At 45.1% G+C, this 20,220-nt stretch overlaps 1 protein-coding gene across 3 annotated transcripts in view; it reads right to left on the reverse strand.

Moving 5' to 3' along the window:
- LOC124613966 overlaps positions 1-20,220 on the reverse strand; it is a 520,281-nt gene that overhangs the window by 163,539 nt on the left and 336,522 nt on the right. For all 3 annotated transcript variants that reach the window (XM_047142754.1, XM_047142753.1, XM_047142755.1), the window contains exons 3-4: positions 14,574-14,650; positions 292-390 (exon numbers count right to left, since the gene is read on the reverse strand). In XM_047142754.1, coding sequence (XP_046998710.1) covers positions 292-390; positions 14,574-14,650 — 176 coding nt within the window. The remainder of the gene's footprint in view (positions 1-291; positions 391-14,573; positions 14,651-20,220) is intronic.

Below are 20,220 nucleotides of genomic sequence, written 5' to 3' on the forward strand. Positions count from 1 at the left end.
AGCAGAACCACATAATGATTTTCAACGAAATGTTTCAGAACAGTTGCACCCCCTCCGGAGTCTGTCAGGATTCCAGAAGTATTCCACTATTCCTCGATATCTCCAGTAAATTAGATTTCCCTTACTATTTCATATCTTCCGACTGCTGCATCAGAGAAGGCACTCCACGTTCTAGAACGCCGACACATTTAATAGCAATTTATGGCTGTACATGAGAGGAGCTAGGTCGTGTGCGCGCGCGAAGCATGGAAAGGAGCAGCGGCAAAGCTGGCTGATGCTGAGTTGCCCTACCTGGGTGTGGCCCAGCAGCTTCTCGACGGTGTGCGTGACGAAGACGATCTTTCCCGCGCCCGTCACCACCAGCATGAAGCCCTCCATGCCTTGCAGGAACTGAAACATCACACGATACCATCGTAACCAACTCACAACGCTTACTTTACACAGCTGAATAAAACGTAGTATAAAACGTAGTATAAAACGTAGTATACCGTCCCCCCCCCCCCCCCAAAAAAAAATAATAAAACCACAGTATTTATAAAGAAGAGGCATTTAAAAACTGAATAATAAATGGACACTAGCCGCTCAGGAGAACATTTCTCTCATGTATCCGTATTATAATAATTTATCTGTGTAAATTTCGCGGGCAAAGAAATATAACAAAATGATCTAAAGAGACGACAAGATACGCTCTTTTGTTAATTTTTTAGTCGTCTTCACTTCTTCTCTTGTCTTAGTTGCGTGTTGATGGACATCTTGCGAGTGCTGGCAAATGTAAGCATATTTGTACTAATTAAGCACATAATATAATGATTTAATATTATTGTTCCCTTTCAATTTTTAAGAGGTAATCCCGATTTCATGTCCGCCTTCCTTGAATTAACCTGTATTCGAGTATTTTACAGTGCAACAATCGCAGCGGCCGATGCAGCCAACGACGCCATTTCCTGGCGATATTAACTTATAAAAAAATTAGCGGAAGCGGAAAACTCGCCCGCTATTAACATAATATACATTTTCCTCCACAGCCGCCCGACGTTGCAGAAAATACGTAGCTTAAGATTCTTATTCTCAATACAACAGCCAGGAACCAGAGCCAGGACTCCGACTACAATGCAATGGTTAACGGAGGTAACAAAAAATACTCTCGCGCGTGTGTGGGCCGCAATTGTAATTAACAACTAAAGTTTTTTTGCTTTAAAGTGAACTGACTAGCCGAGGAAATAAATATGAAAAGTTTATTCCATTGTTCAACTTATATGCTCATGTTTTAAGATTCAGCGAGTCTAACGTTCATTAACGTAACAAAAAATTTCCACTGAAGATCAATATTGCTAGAAAAGAGAACTTCATAAAAGCATTTAATGGTAAGTCAAAATTGAATGAAATACCATTTTGATTAAGGCCCACACAATCACCATTACCAATCAATTTCTGTAGTAAATAATAAATTAAATTACGGCGGCCGACGGACGCGAGAGTAGGACGAATAAAAAGTTAGAAATCAGAAGCTACATAATGGCAATAACACATAACAGATTAAGAACTTAAAGCTAAAAATTAATTCAAAAACCTCCGTAAGTGAGGAACGGGAAAACTTGCATATCAGTTGTACAAGTGATGCGAGGTCGGCTGGGAGATGATAAAGATGATAGGAACAGGCATATCTTTCGGATTCCTTTGAGGTAGTACGTAGTCGTATTAAAAAGTTACTATTATTGCTGAGATGGTAACTTCCGTTAAAAACAAAATTTGTAAAAAATTGAACGCTTTATCCTCAAACGATACAATTGCAAGGTGAAGATGGCCTCCGAGAGTTGTCCTTCCATAACTGCAAAAGACGCGATTAGGTTGGCCTTAAAAGTAGAGCCACTTTGGTCTATCGACTGTTTTCTTTGGGAGCTCATGTTTTAAATAGCACCCGAAGTGAGCAGTGGCTCTGACTTCCCCACTTCTTGAACCTCTGCGTGGAAGTCGACACGCGTTTCCACAGTGGATACTGAACCATACGGGGGACATGGAACGGCAGTGAATGCGCCATGTCGTAGCAGCATAGCCGAGTGATGAAACGACGCACAGCAACCGGTTTTCAAAGAGCAAATCGTTGAAGCATTCGCTGCTCGTCTACCGCAATCAACTTAACACACCATCGAACAGCTCACGGCCATACTGACGATTTATAATGTCTGGCTGGCATTTACTCAATAGAAGTTACGAAGATACCGCTAAGGTGCGCCAAATGTTTTATTGCCGCCGTGGCATCATTTCTCTTTCTCACTCACTTCATTTCTCGTGTATTTCAACATTTATTGCGTGTAATTTTCTCCGGCTGACTGAGCCGTGGCTGCTTGTGTAACGCGGAACTGACCACTAGATGTCAGACCCGGTAGCATAAAAGAATGTGGGGAGTATTGTGGTGTGAGTAAAGAAGCAATAACAGCAGAATGGATCTGTCAGGAGAGCTCAGTGACTTCGAACGTTGACTGGCCAACGGATGTCACCTGAGTTACAAACCCATTAGAGACATTTCAATGCTTCTGAAGCTGCTTGAGAGACTGTAGGTACCTGCGATTACGAAGTGGAAACGCGAAGGCACAATCACAGCTCAATTGAGATCAGGGAGACCTCATATACTGACGGGCAGGTACCTACGAGCATTGCGAAGGAAGGTGTAAAATACCGCTTGGAATAAATAGAAGGAGTTGCTCGTGAGCTCCAAAGTGCTAGCCCCACTCCAGCTAGCACACTGGCTGTGCGTAGGAAGTTAAAAAGAATGGAGTTCAGTAGTCGAGCAACTCCTCATAAGCCACACATTTCTGTAGTCAGTGATAAGCGACGATTGAGAACGTGTAAAGAGAGACGCCACTGGACACCGGATGACTGGAAACGACTGATCTGGATGTTATATCCTGTGGCAATGTGATGACAGGGTTTGGGTTTGGCGAATGGCTGGAGAACGATACCTGCCATCTTGTGTAGTGCCCACAGAGAAGTACGGAGGAGGCGGTGTTACGTTATGGGGGTGGTTTCCGTGGTTGAGGCATGGTCGCTTACGCTTAAGAAAACGATACCTGCACAAGGAAATGAAATCGTTTTATTACACTGAGGAGGCCAACTGCGTACAGTAGGCGAATAGTTCTGGGACGATTATTGCTTGTACCAGCATCACAACGCACACTGTTTTAAATCAGCATATGTGAGGCAGACCCCCCATGAACCATGGACCTTGCCGTTGGTGGGGAGGCTTGCGTGCCTCAGCGATACAGATGGCCGTACCGTAGGTGCAACCACAACGGAGGGGTATCTGTTGAGAGGCCAAACAAACATGTGGTTCCTGAAGAGGGGCAGCAGCCTTTTCAGTAGTTGCAGGGGCAACAGTCTGGATGATTGACTGATCTGGCCTTGTAACATTAACCAAAACGGCCTTGCTGTGCTGGTACTGCGAACGGCTGAAAGCAAGGGGAAACTACAGCCGTAATTTTTCCCGAGGACATGCAGCTTTACTGTATGATTAAATGATGATGGCGTCCTCTTGGGTAAAATAGTCCCCCATTCGGATCTCCGGGCGGGGACTACCCAAGAGGACGTCGTTATCAGGAGAAAGAAAACTGGCGTTCTACGGATCGGAGCGTGGAATGGCAGATCCCTTAATCGGGCAGGTAGGTTAGAAAATTTAAAAAGGGAAATGGATAGGTTACAGTTGGATATAATGGGTATTAGTGAAGTTCGGTGGCAGGAGGAACAAGACATTTGGTCAGGTGATTACAGGGTTATAAGTACAAAATCAAATAGAGGTAATGCAGGAATAGGTTTAATAATGAATAAAAAAATAGGAGTGCGGGATAACTACTACAAACAGCATAGTGAACGCATTATTGTGGCCAAGATAGACACAAAGCCCATGCCTACTACAGTAGTACAAGTTTATATGCCAACTAGCTCTGCAGATGATGAAGAAATTGATGAAATGTATGACGAGATAAAAGAAATTATTCAGGTAGTGAAGGGAGACGAAAATTTAATAGTTATGGGTGACTGGAATTCGTCAGTAGGAAAAGGGAGAGAAGGAAACATAGTAGGTGAATATGGATTGGGGGGAATAAATGAAAGAGGAAGCCGCCTTGTAGAATTTTGCACAGAGCACAACTTAATCATTGCTGACACTTGGTTCAAGAATCATAAAAGAAGGTTGTATACCTGGAAGAATCCTGGAGATACTAAAAGGTATCAGATAGATTATATAATGGTAAGACACAGATTTAGGAACCAGTTTTTAAATTGTAAAACATTTCCAGAGGCAGATATGGATTCTGACCACAATCTCTCGGTTATGAACTGCAGATTGAAACTGAAGAAACTGCAAAAAGGTGGGAATTTAAGGAGATGGGACCTGGATAAACTGAAAGAACGAGAGGTTGTAGAGAGTTTCAGGGAGAGCATAAGAGAACAATTGACAGGAATGGGGGAAAGAAATACAGTAGAAGAAGAATGGGTAGCTCTGAGGGATGAAATAGTGAAAGCAGCAGACGATCAAGTAGGTAAAAAGACGAGGGCTAATAGAAATCCTTGGGTAACAGAAGAAATATTGAATTTAATTGATGAAAGGAGAAAATATAAAAATCCAGTAAATGAAGCAGGCAAAAAGGAATACAAACGTCTCGGAAATGAGATCGACAGGAAGTGCAAAATGGCTAAGCAGGGATGGCTAGAGGGTAAATGTAAAGATGTAGAGGCTTGTCTCACTAGGGGTAAGATAGATACTGCCAACAGGAAAATTAAAGAGACCTTTGGAGAGAAGAGAACCACTTGTACGAATATCAAGAGCTCAGATGGCAACCCAGTTCTAAGCAAAGAAGGGAAGGCAGAAAGGTGCAAGGAGTATATAGAGGGATTATACAAGGGCGACGTACTTGAGGACAATATTATGGAAATAGAAGAGGATGTAGATGAAGATGAAATGAGAGATACGATACTGCGTGAAGAGTTTGACAGAGCACTGAAAGACCTGAGTCGAAACAAGGCCCCGGGAGTAGACAACATTCCATTAGAACTACTGACGGCCTTGGGAGAGCCAGTCCTGACAAAACTCTACCATCTGGTGAGCAAGATGTATGAGACAGGTGAAATACCCACAGACTTCAAGAAGAATATAATAATTCCAATCCCAAAGAAAGCAGGTGTTGACAGATGTGAAAATTACCGAACTATCAGTTTAATAAGTCACAGCTGCAAAATACTAACGCGAATTCTTTACAGACGAATGGAAAAACTGGTAGAAGCGGACCTCAGGGTAGATCAGTTTGGATTCCGTAGAATGTTGGAACACGTGAGGCAATACTAACCTTACGACTTATCTTAGAAGAAAGATTAAGAAAAGGCAAACCTACGTTTCTGGCATTTGTAGACTTAGAGAAAGCTATTGACAATGTTGACTGAAATACTCTCTTTCACATTCTAAAGGTGGCAGGGGTAAAATACAGGGAGCGAAAGGCTATTTACAATTTGCACAGAAACCAGATGGCAGTTATAAGAGTCGACGGGCATGAAAGGGAAGCAGTGGTTGGGAAGGGAGTGAGACAGGGTTGTAGCCTCTCCCCGATGTTATTCAATCTGTATATTGAGCAAGCAGTAAAGGAAACAAAAGAAAAATTCGGAGTAGGTATTAAAATTCATGGAGAAGAAGTAAAAACTTTGAGGTTCGCCGATGACTCTGTAATTCTGTCAGAGACAGCAAAGGACTTGAAAATAGAATATAAGATGAACATAAACAAAAGCAAAACGAGGATAATGGAATGTAGTCAAATTAAATCGGGTGATGCTGAGGGAATTAGATTAGGAAATGAGACACTTAAAGTAGTAAAGGAGTTTTGCTATTTAGGGAGTAAAATAACTGATGATGGTCGTAGTAGAGAGGATATAAAATGTAGACTGGCAATGGCAAGGAAATCGTTTCTGAAGAAGAGAAATTTGTTAACATCGAGTATAGATTTAAGTGTCAGGAAGTCGTTTCTGAAAGTATTTATATGGAGTGTAGCCATGTATGGAAGTGAAACATGGACGATAACTAGTATGGACAAAAAGAGAATAGAAGCTTTTGAAATGTGGTGCTACAGAAGAATGCTGAAGATAAGGTGGGTGGATCACGTAACTAATGAGGAGGTATTGAATAGGATTGGGGAGAAGAGAAGTTTGTGGCACAACTTGACTAGAAGAAGGGATCGGTTGGTAGGACATGTTTTGAGGCATCAAGGGATCACAAATTTAGCATTGGAGGGCAGCGTGGAGGGTAAAAATCGTAGAGGGAGACCAAGAGATGAATACACTAAGCAGATTCAGAAGGATGTAGGTTGTAGTAGGTACTGGGAGATGAAGAAGCTTGCACAGGATAGAGTAGCATGGAGAGCTGCATCAAACCAGTCTCAGGACTGAAGACCACAACAACAACAACATGTGAGGCAGTCGTGGGTGGGCAGTAGCATTCCTGAAACGGACTGCCTTGCTCAGAGTCCCGACCTGAACCCAATGGAACGCTCTTGGGGTGACTTAGAGCACCGACTTCGCACTAGACGCCAGTGTCTGGTTTCCGCTCCTGGGGAACAATGGACTGCCACTCCTTATTATTAAGAAATCTGACATTCGTAACCTATCATAAATTAGTTTATAACATATTATAAATTATTTTTTACGAACTACACGGCGCTTTTCTAGGTTTTAACCCTCAGAGTCGCGTCGTACTCGTCCTCAACGTATCTACAGCATCCGCATCTGTCTCCGTGGTGGCGCACATTTACTCACCACTAAACTTGGCGCCACTGTCCTGGGCAACATTACAAACCTCACGCGCGAGACATTGCGGTGATCACCCTTCGAATGGGGATTTAACGTTTGGCGGTCTCCTTGCAACGATGTGAGCGGAGTACGCAATGAACAGGCTCCAGGTTTCTCTCACTACTCCTCTCTCTCGCCTTCATCAACGGCAGAGAGACCACACTGAAACTCGGCATGTGTTTGTCACACTTCGCGGAGGAATAGCGGCAATCACCGCGAAGAAAGAAAACCGTTCCAATTAGGCAGCTTATTCTACTACGGTGAGTTTTCCAGCTAACACTAGCACGCGACTGATTTAACCGAGGTGGGTGGTGCATTGATCAGCGCACTGGAATCGCATTCCGGAGGACGACTGTTCAAATCCGCGCCCGGCCACCCTGATTTTCGTTTCCCGTGATTTTCCTAAGCCTCGTAAGGCAAATGCCGGGTCGGTTCCTTCGAAAGGGCACAGCCGCTTTCCTTCCCTATCCTTCCCTAACCCGAGCTTGTGCTCCGTCTCTAATGACCTAGTTGTCGACGGTACGTTAAACGCTAATCTCTTCCTTGTACGACTGATTTACAGCATCTTCGTTGAGGTATCTTAATGCACCTAGAAAATAGAAGCAAGTATTTAATTAGTTGACCTTCTCCAAAATTCTCCCAGTGAGATTTTCAACTGCACTTCGTAATTTTAGTGTCTGCGACAGTAATGTTAATATGTTACCGCCCAGATGGAAGACAGCGCATACGCTGCTGGTAAAGTGGAAACCGGAACTACCCGAAGATGACGCTTGCAACCGCGAAATACGTCATGCTGTGTTCGTAAAAAACATTTGTGGCTCGTCACGATTGTCAACTTGTTTCTTGCACACTCCTAGAAATAAAACAGTTACGAGTAGCGTCTGAGACGGAAACAAAACGCTGGACAGTAATCAGAAAACTGAGATACTCAGAGGTTCTGTTCTCAACACTGCAGTTTCTCTCACAAGACGGAACTGTGAAGGGTAATGAAAGTGTAAAACAAGGAAACATTTTTTAATGTGTCCAGATTAAGCACGCCAAATCTGGAAAACACGTAGTATTCGCATATATACACTTTCAAAATAGTTTCTCTACGAAGTGCAATGCAGGGTGACTGAAAGATAGAAACAAGATTAAGTAATTGACTTCGACTTTACGTACAGTCTGCTGTAATAATGTGATTTTCTGAGCTAAAATAAGAATTTTTACTCGGAAAGTAAAGAAAATAATCTCTCATGAAGTCTTGTAAAACTTGATAGCATAAAACAGATTTCGGGCAAGAACTAATTAAACAGCGGTACTAGGTGAAAAGAAAAGGAAAGGCACAGAAGCAGATGTATAAAATGTAGGGGCTATTAGGTGCAAATAGCCAGACTCCTGGACTGTATAAAATTTTATAAAAATTAGTCACAAAATATATCAGGAGTACTGAGGGTTCGCGATTAACAAAAATAAGCGTAACAAAAAATTTACAGGAGTCTAGCGAAATTTTCAAATTGCAACTAAAGCCGTTAATTCCGCTGGCCTTCGTTCAGGCAATTTAACTATATCGATTGGGGCATTGATAATAGAATACCGATGGAGCGCAGATAGGTTGAAAAACTACTCCATCGCCGCCAAGAGCGTCGCCAATCGACAGATAATTTGAAATTCTGATCGTGGAGGGACAGGAGGATACGACGCAAGGTAAAAGCGTAAGAAACAGGAGCGCAGGCGAACACCTGAATATCTCCCTACTAGAGGCACTTTGCAGACGCAGAACTCCGGCGTCAAGGTCACAAGTACCGTCTTATCTCGCTTCTTCGTACCGACCTAACGTAAACGCACTGCTCTTGTCTTCTGAGTTCGTATGATGTGCAAGAAGAAAAACAGTGTTCCAGGGAGAATTTTTATACGTCATGCTGGCAGAAGAAGATCCTCTCACGGCTTCGGGCGTGCGACCCATCTCTATGCGTCGCCTACAACTCGCTACTGCATAGGGGGACAAATCTTATACGACATCTCGTGCGTGGAATATGTTGACTGCACTCGCGAGAGAGAAGAGATACCTCGTACAAAACTGCAGCGCTTTCTGCATACAAATGCTTCAAACACAGAAAGCGCGAGGGTTGCCTGCATAATTAGGAAAGATCGACACAAGAACAGGCTGAGGTATTCTTGGAGAAATAAAAATTGTGCTGCACTACGTTGGATCTGTTGAGTGAAGGCAGTGAGAACGAACACTAGGTGTGTGTACGGAGCTCACGACTGTACGTTACGCAAAATACTGCATTTCCATTATCTCCCTCTTGAATTTCTTTGCATGTACTTCAATCTGTTTTACAAGTTGTTACATTATGAACACTTAACCAGTCATGTAGCCTTTTATAACGGAACTCTGACATATTCCCTGTACTATAGATGGGTGTCAAAAATTACACACGCATGTCGTACATTTAACAGCGCTCAGATCTGCAACAACAGCCTGTGTATTATTCTGGACCAGCTCTTATGGTATGCGATAAAGAAAATTATGCAACACTGATTTATCCACGAGAATGGTGGTTGGGCTCCGTAGGTGTGGATTAAATTACTTGAAGATATACAACAACCAGCTAATTTTTACATAGATTTATTTACGCCAAGACGTATTTCGGCTTTTCACAGATCATAATGTGGTATAATACACTCCTGGAAATGGAAAAAAGAACACATTGACACCGGTGTGTCAGACCCACCATACTTGCTCCGGACACTGCGAGAGGGGTGTACAAGCAATGATCACACGCACGGCACAGCGGACACACCAGGAACCGCGGTGTTGGCCGTCGAATGGCGCTAGCTGCGCAGCATTTGTGCACCGCCGCCGTCAGTGTCAGCCAGTTTGCCGTGGCATACGGAGCTCCATCGCAGTCTTTAACACTGGTAGAATGCCGCGACAGCGTGGACGTGAACCGTATGTGCAGTTGACGGACTTTGAGCGAGGGCGTATAGTGGGCATGCGGGAGGCCGGGTGGACGTACCGCCGAATTGCTCAACACGTGGGGCGTGAGGTCTCCACAGTACATCGATGTTGTCGCCTGTGGTCGGCGGAAGGTGCACGTGCCCGTCGACCGCACCGCCACTTCCCAGCAAATTAGGGACACTGTTGCTCCTGGGGTATCGGCGAGGACCATTCGCAACCGTCTCCATGAAGCTGGGCTACGGTCCCGCACACCGTTAGGCCGTCTTCCGCTCACGCCCCAACATCGTGCAGCCCGCCTCCAATGGGGTCGCGACAGGCGTGAATGGAGGGACGAATGGAGGCGTGTCGTCTTCAGCGATGAGAGTCGCTTCTGCCTTGGTGCCAATGATGGTCGTATGCGTGTTTGGCGCCGTGCAGGTGAGCGCCACAATCAGGACTGCATACGACCGAGGCACACAGGGCCAACACCCGGCATCATGGTGTGGGGAGCGATCTCCTACACTGGCCGTACACCACTGGTGATCGTCGAGGGGACACTGAATAGTGCACGGTACATCCAAACCGTCATCGAACCCATCGTTCTACCATTCCTAGACCGGCAAGGGAACTTGCTGTTCCAACAGGACAATGCACGTCCGCATGTATCCCGTGCCACCCAACGTGCTCTAGAAGGTGTAAGTCAACTACCCTGGCCAGCAAGATCTCCGGATCTGTCCCCCATTGAGCATGTTTGGGACTGGATGAAGCGTCGACTCACGCGGTCTGCACGTCCAGCACGAACGCTGGTCCAACTGAGGCGCCAGGTGGAAATGGCATGGCAAGCCGTTCCACAGGACTACATCCAGCATCTCTACGATCGTCTCCATGGGAGAATAGCAGCCTGCATTGCTGCGAAAGGTGGATATACACTGTACTAGTGCCGACATTGTGCATGCTCTGTTGCCTGTGTCTATGTGCCTGTGGTTCTGTCAGTGTGATCATGTGATGTATCTGACCCCAGGAATGTGTCAATAAAGTTTCCCCTTCCTGGGACAATGAATTCACGGTGTTCTTATTTCAATTTCCAGGAGTGTACATTCATATCTTTGTCAATACGACTACTTCGTCAATTGTATTTTGAACGGTGCAACTGCCATATGCAATCCCTTTCGCACTACGTTTCCTGAGTTGTGTATTCACGTTTAATAGTTGGGTGCACCGACTTTCATTCTGTTCTCGTCATACAGAAGAACGTATGAAATGTTAAAGACAGCAATATTAAACCTATAAACACAAATGACTTCATAAGTAGTTTCCGAATCTGCATGAAAACTGGAACAGCTTGGATGGCGTGTACAGGTACAGTTGCCCATGCAGCTTCAACACTATACCACAGTTCATCAAAAGTAGTGACTGGGTATTGTGACGAGCCAGTTGCTCTGCCACCATTGACCAGATGTTTTCAATTGGTGAGAGATCTGGAGAATGTGCTGGCCAGGGCAGCAGTCGAACAGTTTCTGTATCCAGAAAGGCCCGTACAGGACCTGTAACATGTGGTCGTGCATTATCGTGCTGAAATGTAGGGTTTCGCAGGGATCGAATGAAGGGTAGAGCCACGGGTCGTAACACATCTGAAATGTAACGTCCACTGTTCAAAGTACCGTCAATGCGAACAAGAGGTGACCGAGACGTGTAAGCAATGCCACCCCATACCATCACGCCGCGTGATAACGCCAGTATGGTGATGACGAATACACGCTTCCAATGTGCGTTCACCGCGATGTCGCAAAAACACGCATGCGGCCATCATGATGCTGTAAACAGAACCTCGATTCATCCGAAAAAATGACGTTTTGCCATTCGTGCACCCAGGTTCGTCGTTGAGTACACCATCGCAGGCGTCAAGGGTAACCGCAGCCGTGGTCTCCGAGCTGATAGTCCATGCTGCTGCAAACGTCGTCAACTGTTCGTGCAGATGGCTGTTGTCTTGCAAACGTCCTCATCTGTTGACTCAGGGATCGAGACGTGGCTGCACGATCCGTTGATGCGGATAAGATGCCTGTCATCTCGACTGCTAGTGATACGAGGCCGTTGGGATCCAGCACGGCGTTCCGTATTACCCTCCTGAACCCACCGATTCCATATTCTGCTAACAGTCATTGGATCTCGACCAACGCGAGCAGCAATGTCGCGATACGATAAACCGCAATCGCGATAGGCTACAATCCGACCTTTATCAAAGTCGGAAACGTGATGGTACGCATTTCTCCTCCTCACACGACGCATCACAACAACGTTTCACCAGGCAACGCCGGTCAACTGCTGTTTGTGTCTGAGAAATCGGTTGGAAACTTTCCTCGTGTCAGCACGTTGTACGTGTCGCCACCGGCGCCAACCTTGTGTGAATGCTCTGGAAAGCTAATCATTTGCATATCACAGCATCTTCTTCCTGTCGGTTAAATTTCTCGTCTGTAGCCCGTCATCTTCGTGGTGTAGCAATTTTAATGGCCAGTAGTGTATTTACTTCTCAACATAGGCTCTGGCAACTAACGCATTTCTCCCAACGAGAGACCAGTGTTTTGAAACCGTCACTCTGAAATGCTTCCCTTTGCTGACGGAGTCACAACCTCATCTTTGCATGCACCGCTTCATCACTATCAAAGTGAAGTACTCGAAGTTGTTCTTTAAGTGTTGGAAAGAGATGAAAACCGGATGGGGCCAAGTCGGGACTGTACGGAGGATGAACGATGGCAGTGAACCGAAGATGTCGGACTGTTGCAGACGTCGTAGCATTCGTGCGTGATCTGGCACTGTCAAGCTGATGGAGAGCATGTTCCACCTGTGGACGAACTCTTCCAATTCGAAACTCGATTACAGCACGCTGTTTCTTAGGCACCGACATAGTTACGTTACACACCGCCATGTTACGCTCTACAATTCGGAACGCTCCAGCGGCAGAGGACTGCAGAGATGTAGACATGAACAATGAAGATGTTGAATGTTAATGATGTTTATTCTCCTCAAAATGCTTTAAAAGTTTTCACCTAAAAAAACTCAGAGGCATTATTTTTCAGCACGCCCTCGCACGTAGTTATGGAAGCGTAATGAGCAGAAGACCAGGCGCACCCTGGGACACAGACGACTACGGAGGGCAGAGCAACGGGCGCGAGTGGGAGGGACAGTTTCCTAACCATTGCTTACACTGCTTTTTTCTCTTCTGAAGCAGTGTCTGCACCCACAGATCCTAGTACAGAGAAGGATTTTTATGAGGAAATGTTATTGGATAACAATTAAAAAAAGGAAGAAATCAGAATGGAAAAGCGGATACAACACGAACACGAGAAAAACTCGACTCAATTCGCTCTGAAGCCTGCTTTTTCTGACAACAATTCAGTTCACTAAAGCGCTTCCGTTTGAACCGGAGTCAGTTCCACGGGGTTTACGAGCGTATGTGGAAATCTTTCTACTCTGAAGGCTGTAATATCCATTACCAACTGGAAGTGAAGGAAAACTGGATCGGCAGCTTCTTTTTGTGTATATTTTAAAAACGGAGAGAGAGAGGTGTATATAAAAGACATAGAACTAGCATTACATATGTAGATGTAAAAACTTAATTGGGAAAATTGTCGGCGATGTTTAGCAACTGCAGGGATTGGCAGGAAAAGGGTTGACACTTCACTGTGAACTTAAACAAATTTAACACATTATGTTTGAATATGCGATGAGATTCATTACTGTTCAATAACGCTATTCGTGACAAATCACTGGAAACAACAACAGTAAAATACCTAGGAGTGCTACCATCCGCAGTAACAAAGTGAAATGACCGTATGAAATAAATTGTCGGCAAAGCAGATCCCAGACTGAGTGTCATTGGGACAATCTTAAGGAAATGTATTCTTCAGTACAGTTCACCAGTCAGGGACCCTTACCAAGCGCGATTAACAGAAGAGACAGAGAAGATACAAAGAAGAGCGGCAGTTACTACCCGTGAGAAAGTTAACAGAGGCGCTCAAAAAACCTCCAGTGGCAGATGCTACAAGAGATGCGTTGTGTAACACGGTTACTGTTATAATTCATAGAGTGTAGGTCCAAAGAAGAGTTGCCAATACATTCATTCCTCCGACATGCATCTCGAGAAATGACCACGTCGATAAAAAATCCAGAGAATGAGATCTCGTACGTAAGTTTGTCGGCAGCCTTTTCTTCCCACGCAGCATTGACGAATGGGACAAGGAAAGGGGAAACGTAACTTCCTGGCACAAGAGGTACGCTCCGCCACACAGAGTAAGGCGGCTTGACGAGTGCAGATGTAAACATAGCTGAAGTAAGGTCCAGTCATTGAAACAGAAGCACGTCCATGGAGGTATTAAGAGGTGTCGACGATGAAGTGCTGTCTTGTGTTTCACCGTGAGGTCGAGGTGTCCCGGATTCTTCAGTTGGGGGATTCTCAGTGCCCGAGAGAGACACTTCAGTTTCAAGCGGAAGCCGTGGTACAGTGTCGTCCTGGCCTGCGCCACAACTCGCGCACTAGTACAAAAACCTCCAACCACGAAAACTCGCGCTGCAGTGCCCCACGTCCCGCCACGTATGTCTCATTTGCTCCTGATCTAAACATGTGAGAGTATCACTTTCCCACAACTCGAAACTACATCTTTAATAAATCCACTTAACTGCGCAAAGCGAAAAGATATAGGCATACGTTTCTGGCAAAGCATCACGAAAATCTGAGTGGTTGGACGATCTAACTTACTGTTTCGCGTGTCTTTGTACTGTCAGAGATGTTTGCATATTGTTGGCTAATAAGGCGAGGAAGCATACTTACATCTAGCAGTACTTGCGACACCTTCAGCGTTTCCAGGAAGGGCAGAAAGGGCTCGTGGATCTCGCCAGGCTTCAGCGCTGCAACACAACAAAGAACCCACACTCAGTCGCCATCACAAGTTCATCCTTTTCAAGGCTCGACAATCACAAGCATATTATCTTTACCACAACGGAGGCGGCAAACGTACACATCATGAAATTTCCTGGCAGATTAAAACTACATGTCAGACCCGGACTCGGACCCAGAACCTTGCCTTTCCCCGCCAATACACTTACGGAGTGAGCTATACAGGAACATCTGACGATTCGCCTCAGACTCATCTCACAGCGTCACGTATTAGTACCTGTCTCTAACATTCCAAACTTCACGTAAGTTCTCCTGTGACGACTGATGCTCAATCCTGCCTGGGTAGTTCAGCCGTTAAGAGCACTCTCCACATAAGGCAAGGTTCCCGGTTCGAACCCCGGATCGTAACACAGTTTTAATCCGACAGGAAGTTCAACAGAACAGACCACACGCCGCTGCCGAGTGAAAAAGTCAACCTGGAAACACAATCCGTGACACTCACTAAGCATGAATATCTCACGTAAATTGAAAGTGAAAAGGGGGGAGGAGACAGTAAAGGAAATGGAGGGAGTTCATAATATTAGCTGCACCGGAACTTTACGCGGAGACAGTGCAGACAAGTGAAAATGTGTGCGGACCGGGATTAGAGCCCAGGATCTCCCGCTTGCTAGTCAGTTGCATTAACCACAGCACAAGCCGGACAGAGTGTTTATAGTAATTACGCCGGCTCTCTTGGTACGCCCCTCGGTCGACCCACATTCACGTGTAGCCTATTCGCAGTTCCCGTCCATGTACTCTTTGCTTGATACTTTGAGATTCCCACAGGAAGTTGGACGTAACTGTGTATTGGCACCGAAGGTGGTGGTTTCATAGCCTTTCCAGGCGAATCACGTATGTGAATCCGTGGCGTGTTCTTTCGGACAAAGGGGACATGGACGCGGACTGGGGATAGGTTGCGGTAGGTGCGAATCTGGGTCGGCCGAGGGGTGTATCTATGTATTAAAACGGAGACCTAGAAACGACGAAGAGGCTTCGTCCCGCCATAGCCCTCAGTGGTTCACAACCCCACAACAGGCCACAGCAGTCCGCCCACCCCACCGCCGCCCCACACCGAACCCAGGGTTATTGTGCGGTTCCGCACCCAGTGGAACCCCCCCCCCCCCATCCCCGCCCCTCCACGGGAACGTCTCATACCAGACGAGTGTAACCACAAGTGTTTGCGTGGTAGAATAATTAATGGTGCATGCGTACGTGGAAACGGTGTTTGCACAGCAATCGCCGACATGGTGTAACTGAGGCGGAATAAGGGGAACTAGCCCGCATTCGCCGAGGTAGACGGAAAACCGCCTGAAAAACCATCCACAGGCTGGCCGGCACACCGGACATCGACACTAATCCGGGAGTCCCGGGTTTGATCTGGCACTCATTTTTACTCGTCGCCACTGACTGCAGAAAGTCCCGACGCAGCTAGTACAAAGAGTTCCTTCACTTTCATTTCCTATCTCCCTTCCATCTTCAGTTTACATAATACGTATTACAGCTGCTGATTCCACGTGGGTTTCTGCTCCTTCGGACATGTCCGAAAGAATAGACACCACGTATTCATATACATGCATATATAACCTAGCCTTTGCTCTTTCACAGTTACTAAAGAAAAAGCATCTCTCATAACCATCTACTTACCATTAATGTCATTTCTATCTTTGTACTGCTGACGTAGGTACAAGATGTGTTTGCTTGGTTTTAAGAAAATATCGGATTGTTAAAATTCAGTATAGTTTTGTATATAGCTTCATGACTCATATACATACAAAAATATCTCTACATACACTAGAAACACAGTTTAGATCATTCGACCGTACCATAAGCAGTTTATGCAGTCGTAGTAAAATTTTAGCTACCATATACAGTAACTGTGAAATTTTGTGATCTCATACGAAACAATATTGCTAACAGATCCATAAAACTTTATTAAGAATAGTTCTTCGCAAAAGACCAACGATATCCAACTAGTGAACTGACAAGTTCAGTTTATATTTACTTAAAAGCTAAATTCCAACAAGATGTTCACTTCTCCATACGTTACGGCGCAAGGAATAGCTGTTATCATTTCCCTAATCAGTAATTCATAATGACGCTACCCCGCCTCTGAGACGTCAATTTTACTAGGGAAGTTTTACAGAGAGTTAAGAATATCGGCACATTGGTCAGTAGAACCAGTTAATTTCCGTTAGCCTCTGTGGCACTGATACTCTCCTCACGGTATTGATAAAAATAGAAAACGGTGCAGTTCTGTGCTACAAATACACTGGCGTCTTCAGTGCTTATCTATGACTGATGGAATGACTCCTGTGACGAGACGGGGGCAACTTCAGTATGCAGAGGTCAGAGTGTCAAATCAGTGGTCCGAGGCCGGCATTAATGTGACATATCACAGCGCAGCTGAGATCTCTTTCACAGCGTACTGTATATCCACTTCCAATTAACAAAAGGTGTATTCATTTGAGATAAGCGATGCTGTAACTAAGGACTGTTCGTCAATCTGGCACCAGTACCACGTAGGATTGATAGAAACGACAAAGAAGATCCCACGATGAGCGGCGCGTTTCGTCACAGGGTAGCTCAGTCGGTGAGAGAGCGTTGCAGAGATGCTCAGCAAACTCCAGAGGCATACTTTACAAGAGAGGCGTTGTGCATCACTGAGAGGTTTACTATTCAAATTTTGCGTGAGTTCCTTCCAGGAAGAGTCGGACAACGTATTACTTCCTTCCACATACATATCGCGAAATGAGCACAGCGAGAAAGCAGAGCTAATGCAGAGGCTTACCGACAATCGTTCCTCCCACGCGGCATTCGCGAGAGGAACTGGGATGGGTTTTTGGTTGATAGAGGTACCAGAACTCCGCCACACTTGTCAGGTGGTTAGAGGAGAACTGATGCAGATGTAGAGGCTGCCCGTCTGACTTCGCTACAATGCCGGTCTGGCTCCTGTAGCAAATTCTTTCCTCATCAAATCGCTGAAAAAGCCGGCTATCTTCCGGTAAATAGAGACGGCCACCCATTTCACCGAGCACTTTTTCTCACGGGAACAAATTACAGTCACAGCAAGTTTCCCAAAATGGTTCAAGTTCTTTCTGCTAGTCTCCATGTCACTCGTGAAACGCGGCTGAGCCAGTTCGACGACTAGTTTCCGTGGATAAGCTGGTGCAATAGAATGTAGCGAAATTTATTTTGGGTAAGCTATGGAATTTAAAGTACACTGAAATATTTTCCTGATCAGCGGGTAACGGTAGGAAAACTAAATCAAAAGAACCGGATGGAACAGACATTACACTGACATTCTTAGGAGACCGCGGAAGCACGTCACGTTACACAGGCAATGCGCGATAGAGGAAATGGTATCCAATATGAATGATATTAAAAACTACCTAAATGCTCGACCAACTAGAAACGCGGAACCGTGGTTTCGGAACGTTGCAACACACGACGGGTAAGTCAGTCGAACATCGTTGTGGCGCCTGAATTGGAGCTCCATGTTGATTTGCGTCAGCTGCTCCAAGGCCAACAAGCACAGCTGAGTCGAAGAGGTTGGCCGGTATGCGCCAGCGTTTCGCGGGGAATGCGAACACGTACGCAACTTAGCAGCCAGGCTTGCCGTCCCGATTCGAAATTTCTCTCGCCCATCGTTATCACGGTGCTCTCGAGCTTATTTCAGCGCTGAGTAAGTTTATCTTTGCACCGAACCAGTTGAAGGCGGCACCGCGGCTTTTATTATGACCTTATTTAAAACGAGGTCGCGAGTCCGAACTTTTCCGCCGCTCTCATTTCTTTAATTTTCCTGCAAGTCGTAAACACACGTTGTTGTCTACAGGCTACTGGCCAGACAGTCTACCTCGTAGAAAGCATGGTGGGGATTAGGTAAGCGTGGAAGGGAAGAGAGGAGTCAGCAAGGGTCCAAAATTTTCAAGAGCAAATTTTACATCCGATTTGGTCGCTTCAGCCCCGTTGGTGGTCAACTGTAGCAGAAGCAAGGACTTACAAGCGTGTTTCGTGTGTCCGATGTTTTTCATATGTGTTTCTTTTATAATGCTGCAATTGTGGAGGGTATGTAATGCAGTCGTACAGTGACCAGAAGGTGGTTTGCAGCAAAGCAGAACCTAGGGCCGCACGGAATAAATAACCGCGCAGCTACCCACACTGGCATCAGCGTGCGGTTGCGAATAAAAACGATTTGATTGTTAAAGGTGGAGAAACACGCTGTTCATTTGCTCGGAAAACGGTTCCGAATGAAATTAACGCCAGTATGGTCAGCTTGAGGTATGGGTAGTTCACTTTTGACCTGAGAGTCAACCGTTCGTTAGGCAGTCGGCACTTGGCTGGGCCGAAGCTTTTGGATATATGGTGGTACTGTTATGGGTTTGTGGGAAATGTAACTCCATTGCATGGTTACGTAAATTTTTTTTACAGACACTACAAGCAACTGGGCGGAAAGTTGTATGGTAACAGCGGTTGGTGATTCAATTTTGCGACTCAGATTTCAAGGTTTAATTTTATCCTCAGTGGAACTGAACCAATAACGATGGAACCATTTGAATGGGCAAATACAGCAGGTCTATCTACTTTGAATAGAAAGTTACGAGCGGCTTAAAATAACGTCTTCAGTTTGCGCGATATGTTGGTCCAACGCCTGAAGTGACTCTGTAGCCTAACCTGTTAAATTTCAGAGTTTGGTTCATTTTTATTTATTTTAGTGATATTTAGACCGCGTGTCATGGAGTTTTAACCCTCGTCACATGTCATTTTTGTTTGAAGTCGGCCGGGGTGGCCGAGCGGTTCTAGGCGATACAGTCTGGAACCGCGCGACCGCTACGGTCGCAGGTTCGAATCCTGCCTCGGGCATGGATGTGTGTGATGTCCTTAGGTTAGTTAGGTTTAAGTAGTTCTAAGTTCTAGTGGACTGATGACCTTAGAAGTTAAGTCCCATAGTGCTCAGAGCCATTTGAACCTTTTTTTTTGTTTGAAAAAAAAAAATACAATCAGACTTATTATCAAACTGAAACCCACCTACTCTCCGCTGATGCAAAAAAAAGAGGAAAAAAATGAGTGCAGAAAGCTACAGTTTTAAGAAAGAGAATGTTACGAAGAGAAAAATCAGAGAGGTTTGGTAAAGCAGCTGGACGTTTAAGAGCCTGTGGTATAACCAAGAATATTACGAAGTAGTTGTTAATTACAGACATAATTTGCAAATAAGAGTGTAAAAAGCAATAATCAGTAATTCTGAAGGAAAAGTAGGAATAATTTGAGAAACTGAAATAAGATTTTGAACAGTTAATGTTACGAAGCATTCCGCAATGATAGTAAAGAAAGATTACCAGTAATCAGTCTGGCAAGTAATTACATTCATCGCTGACTGTAGAGAACAGGTTTGTAAGCTTTAAACGAGAATATTTAACCATGAATTGCCATATGAATATTTGAATAACAATACAGAGCTTGCTTATTTGAAGAACATTACTTTAATGGTACAGGATTTTGTGAGTATTTAAGTCGTGGGTCGGCAAGTTAAATGAAGTGAATCAAC

The sequence above is a fragment of the Schistocerca americana genome, chromosome 4 (genome assembly GCF_021461395.2).
Source record: "Schistocerca americana isolate TAMUIC-IGC-003095 chromosome 4, iqSchAmer2.1, whole genome shotgun sequence".
NCBI classification, from domain to species: domain Eukaryota; kingdom Metazoa; phylum Arthropoda; class Insecta; order Orthoptera; family Acrididae; genus Schistocerca; species Schistocerca americana.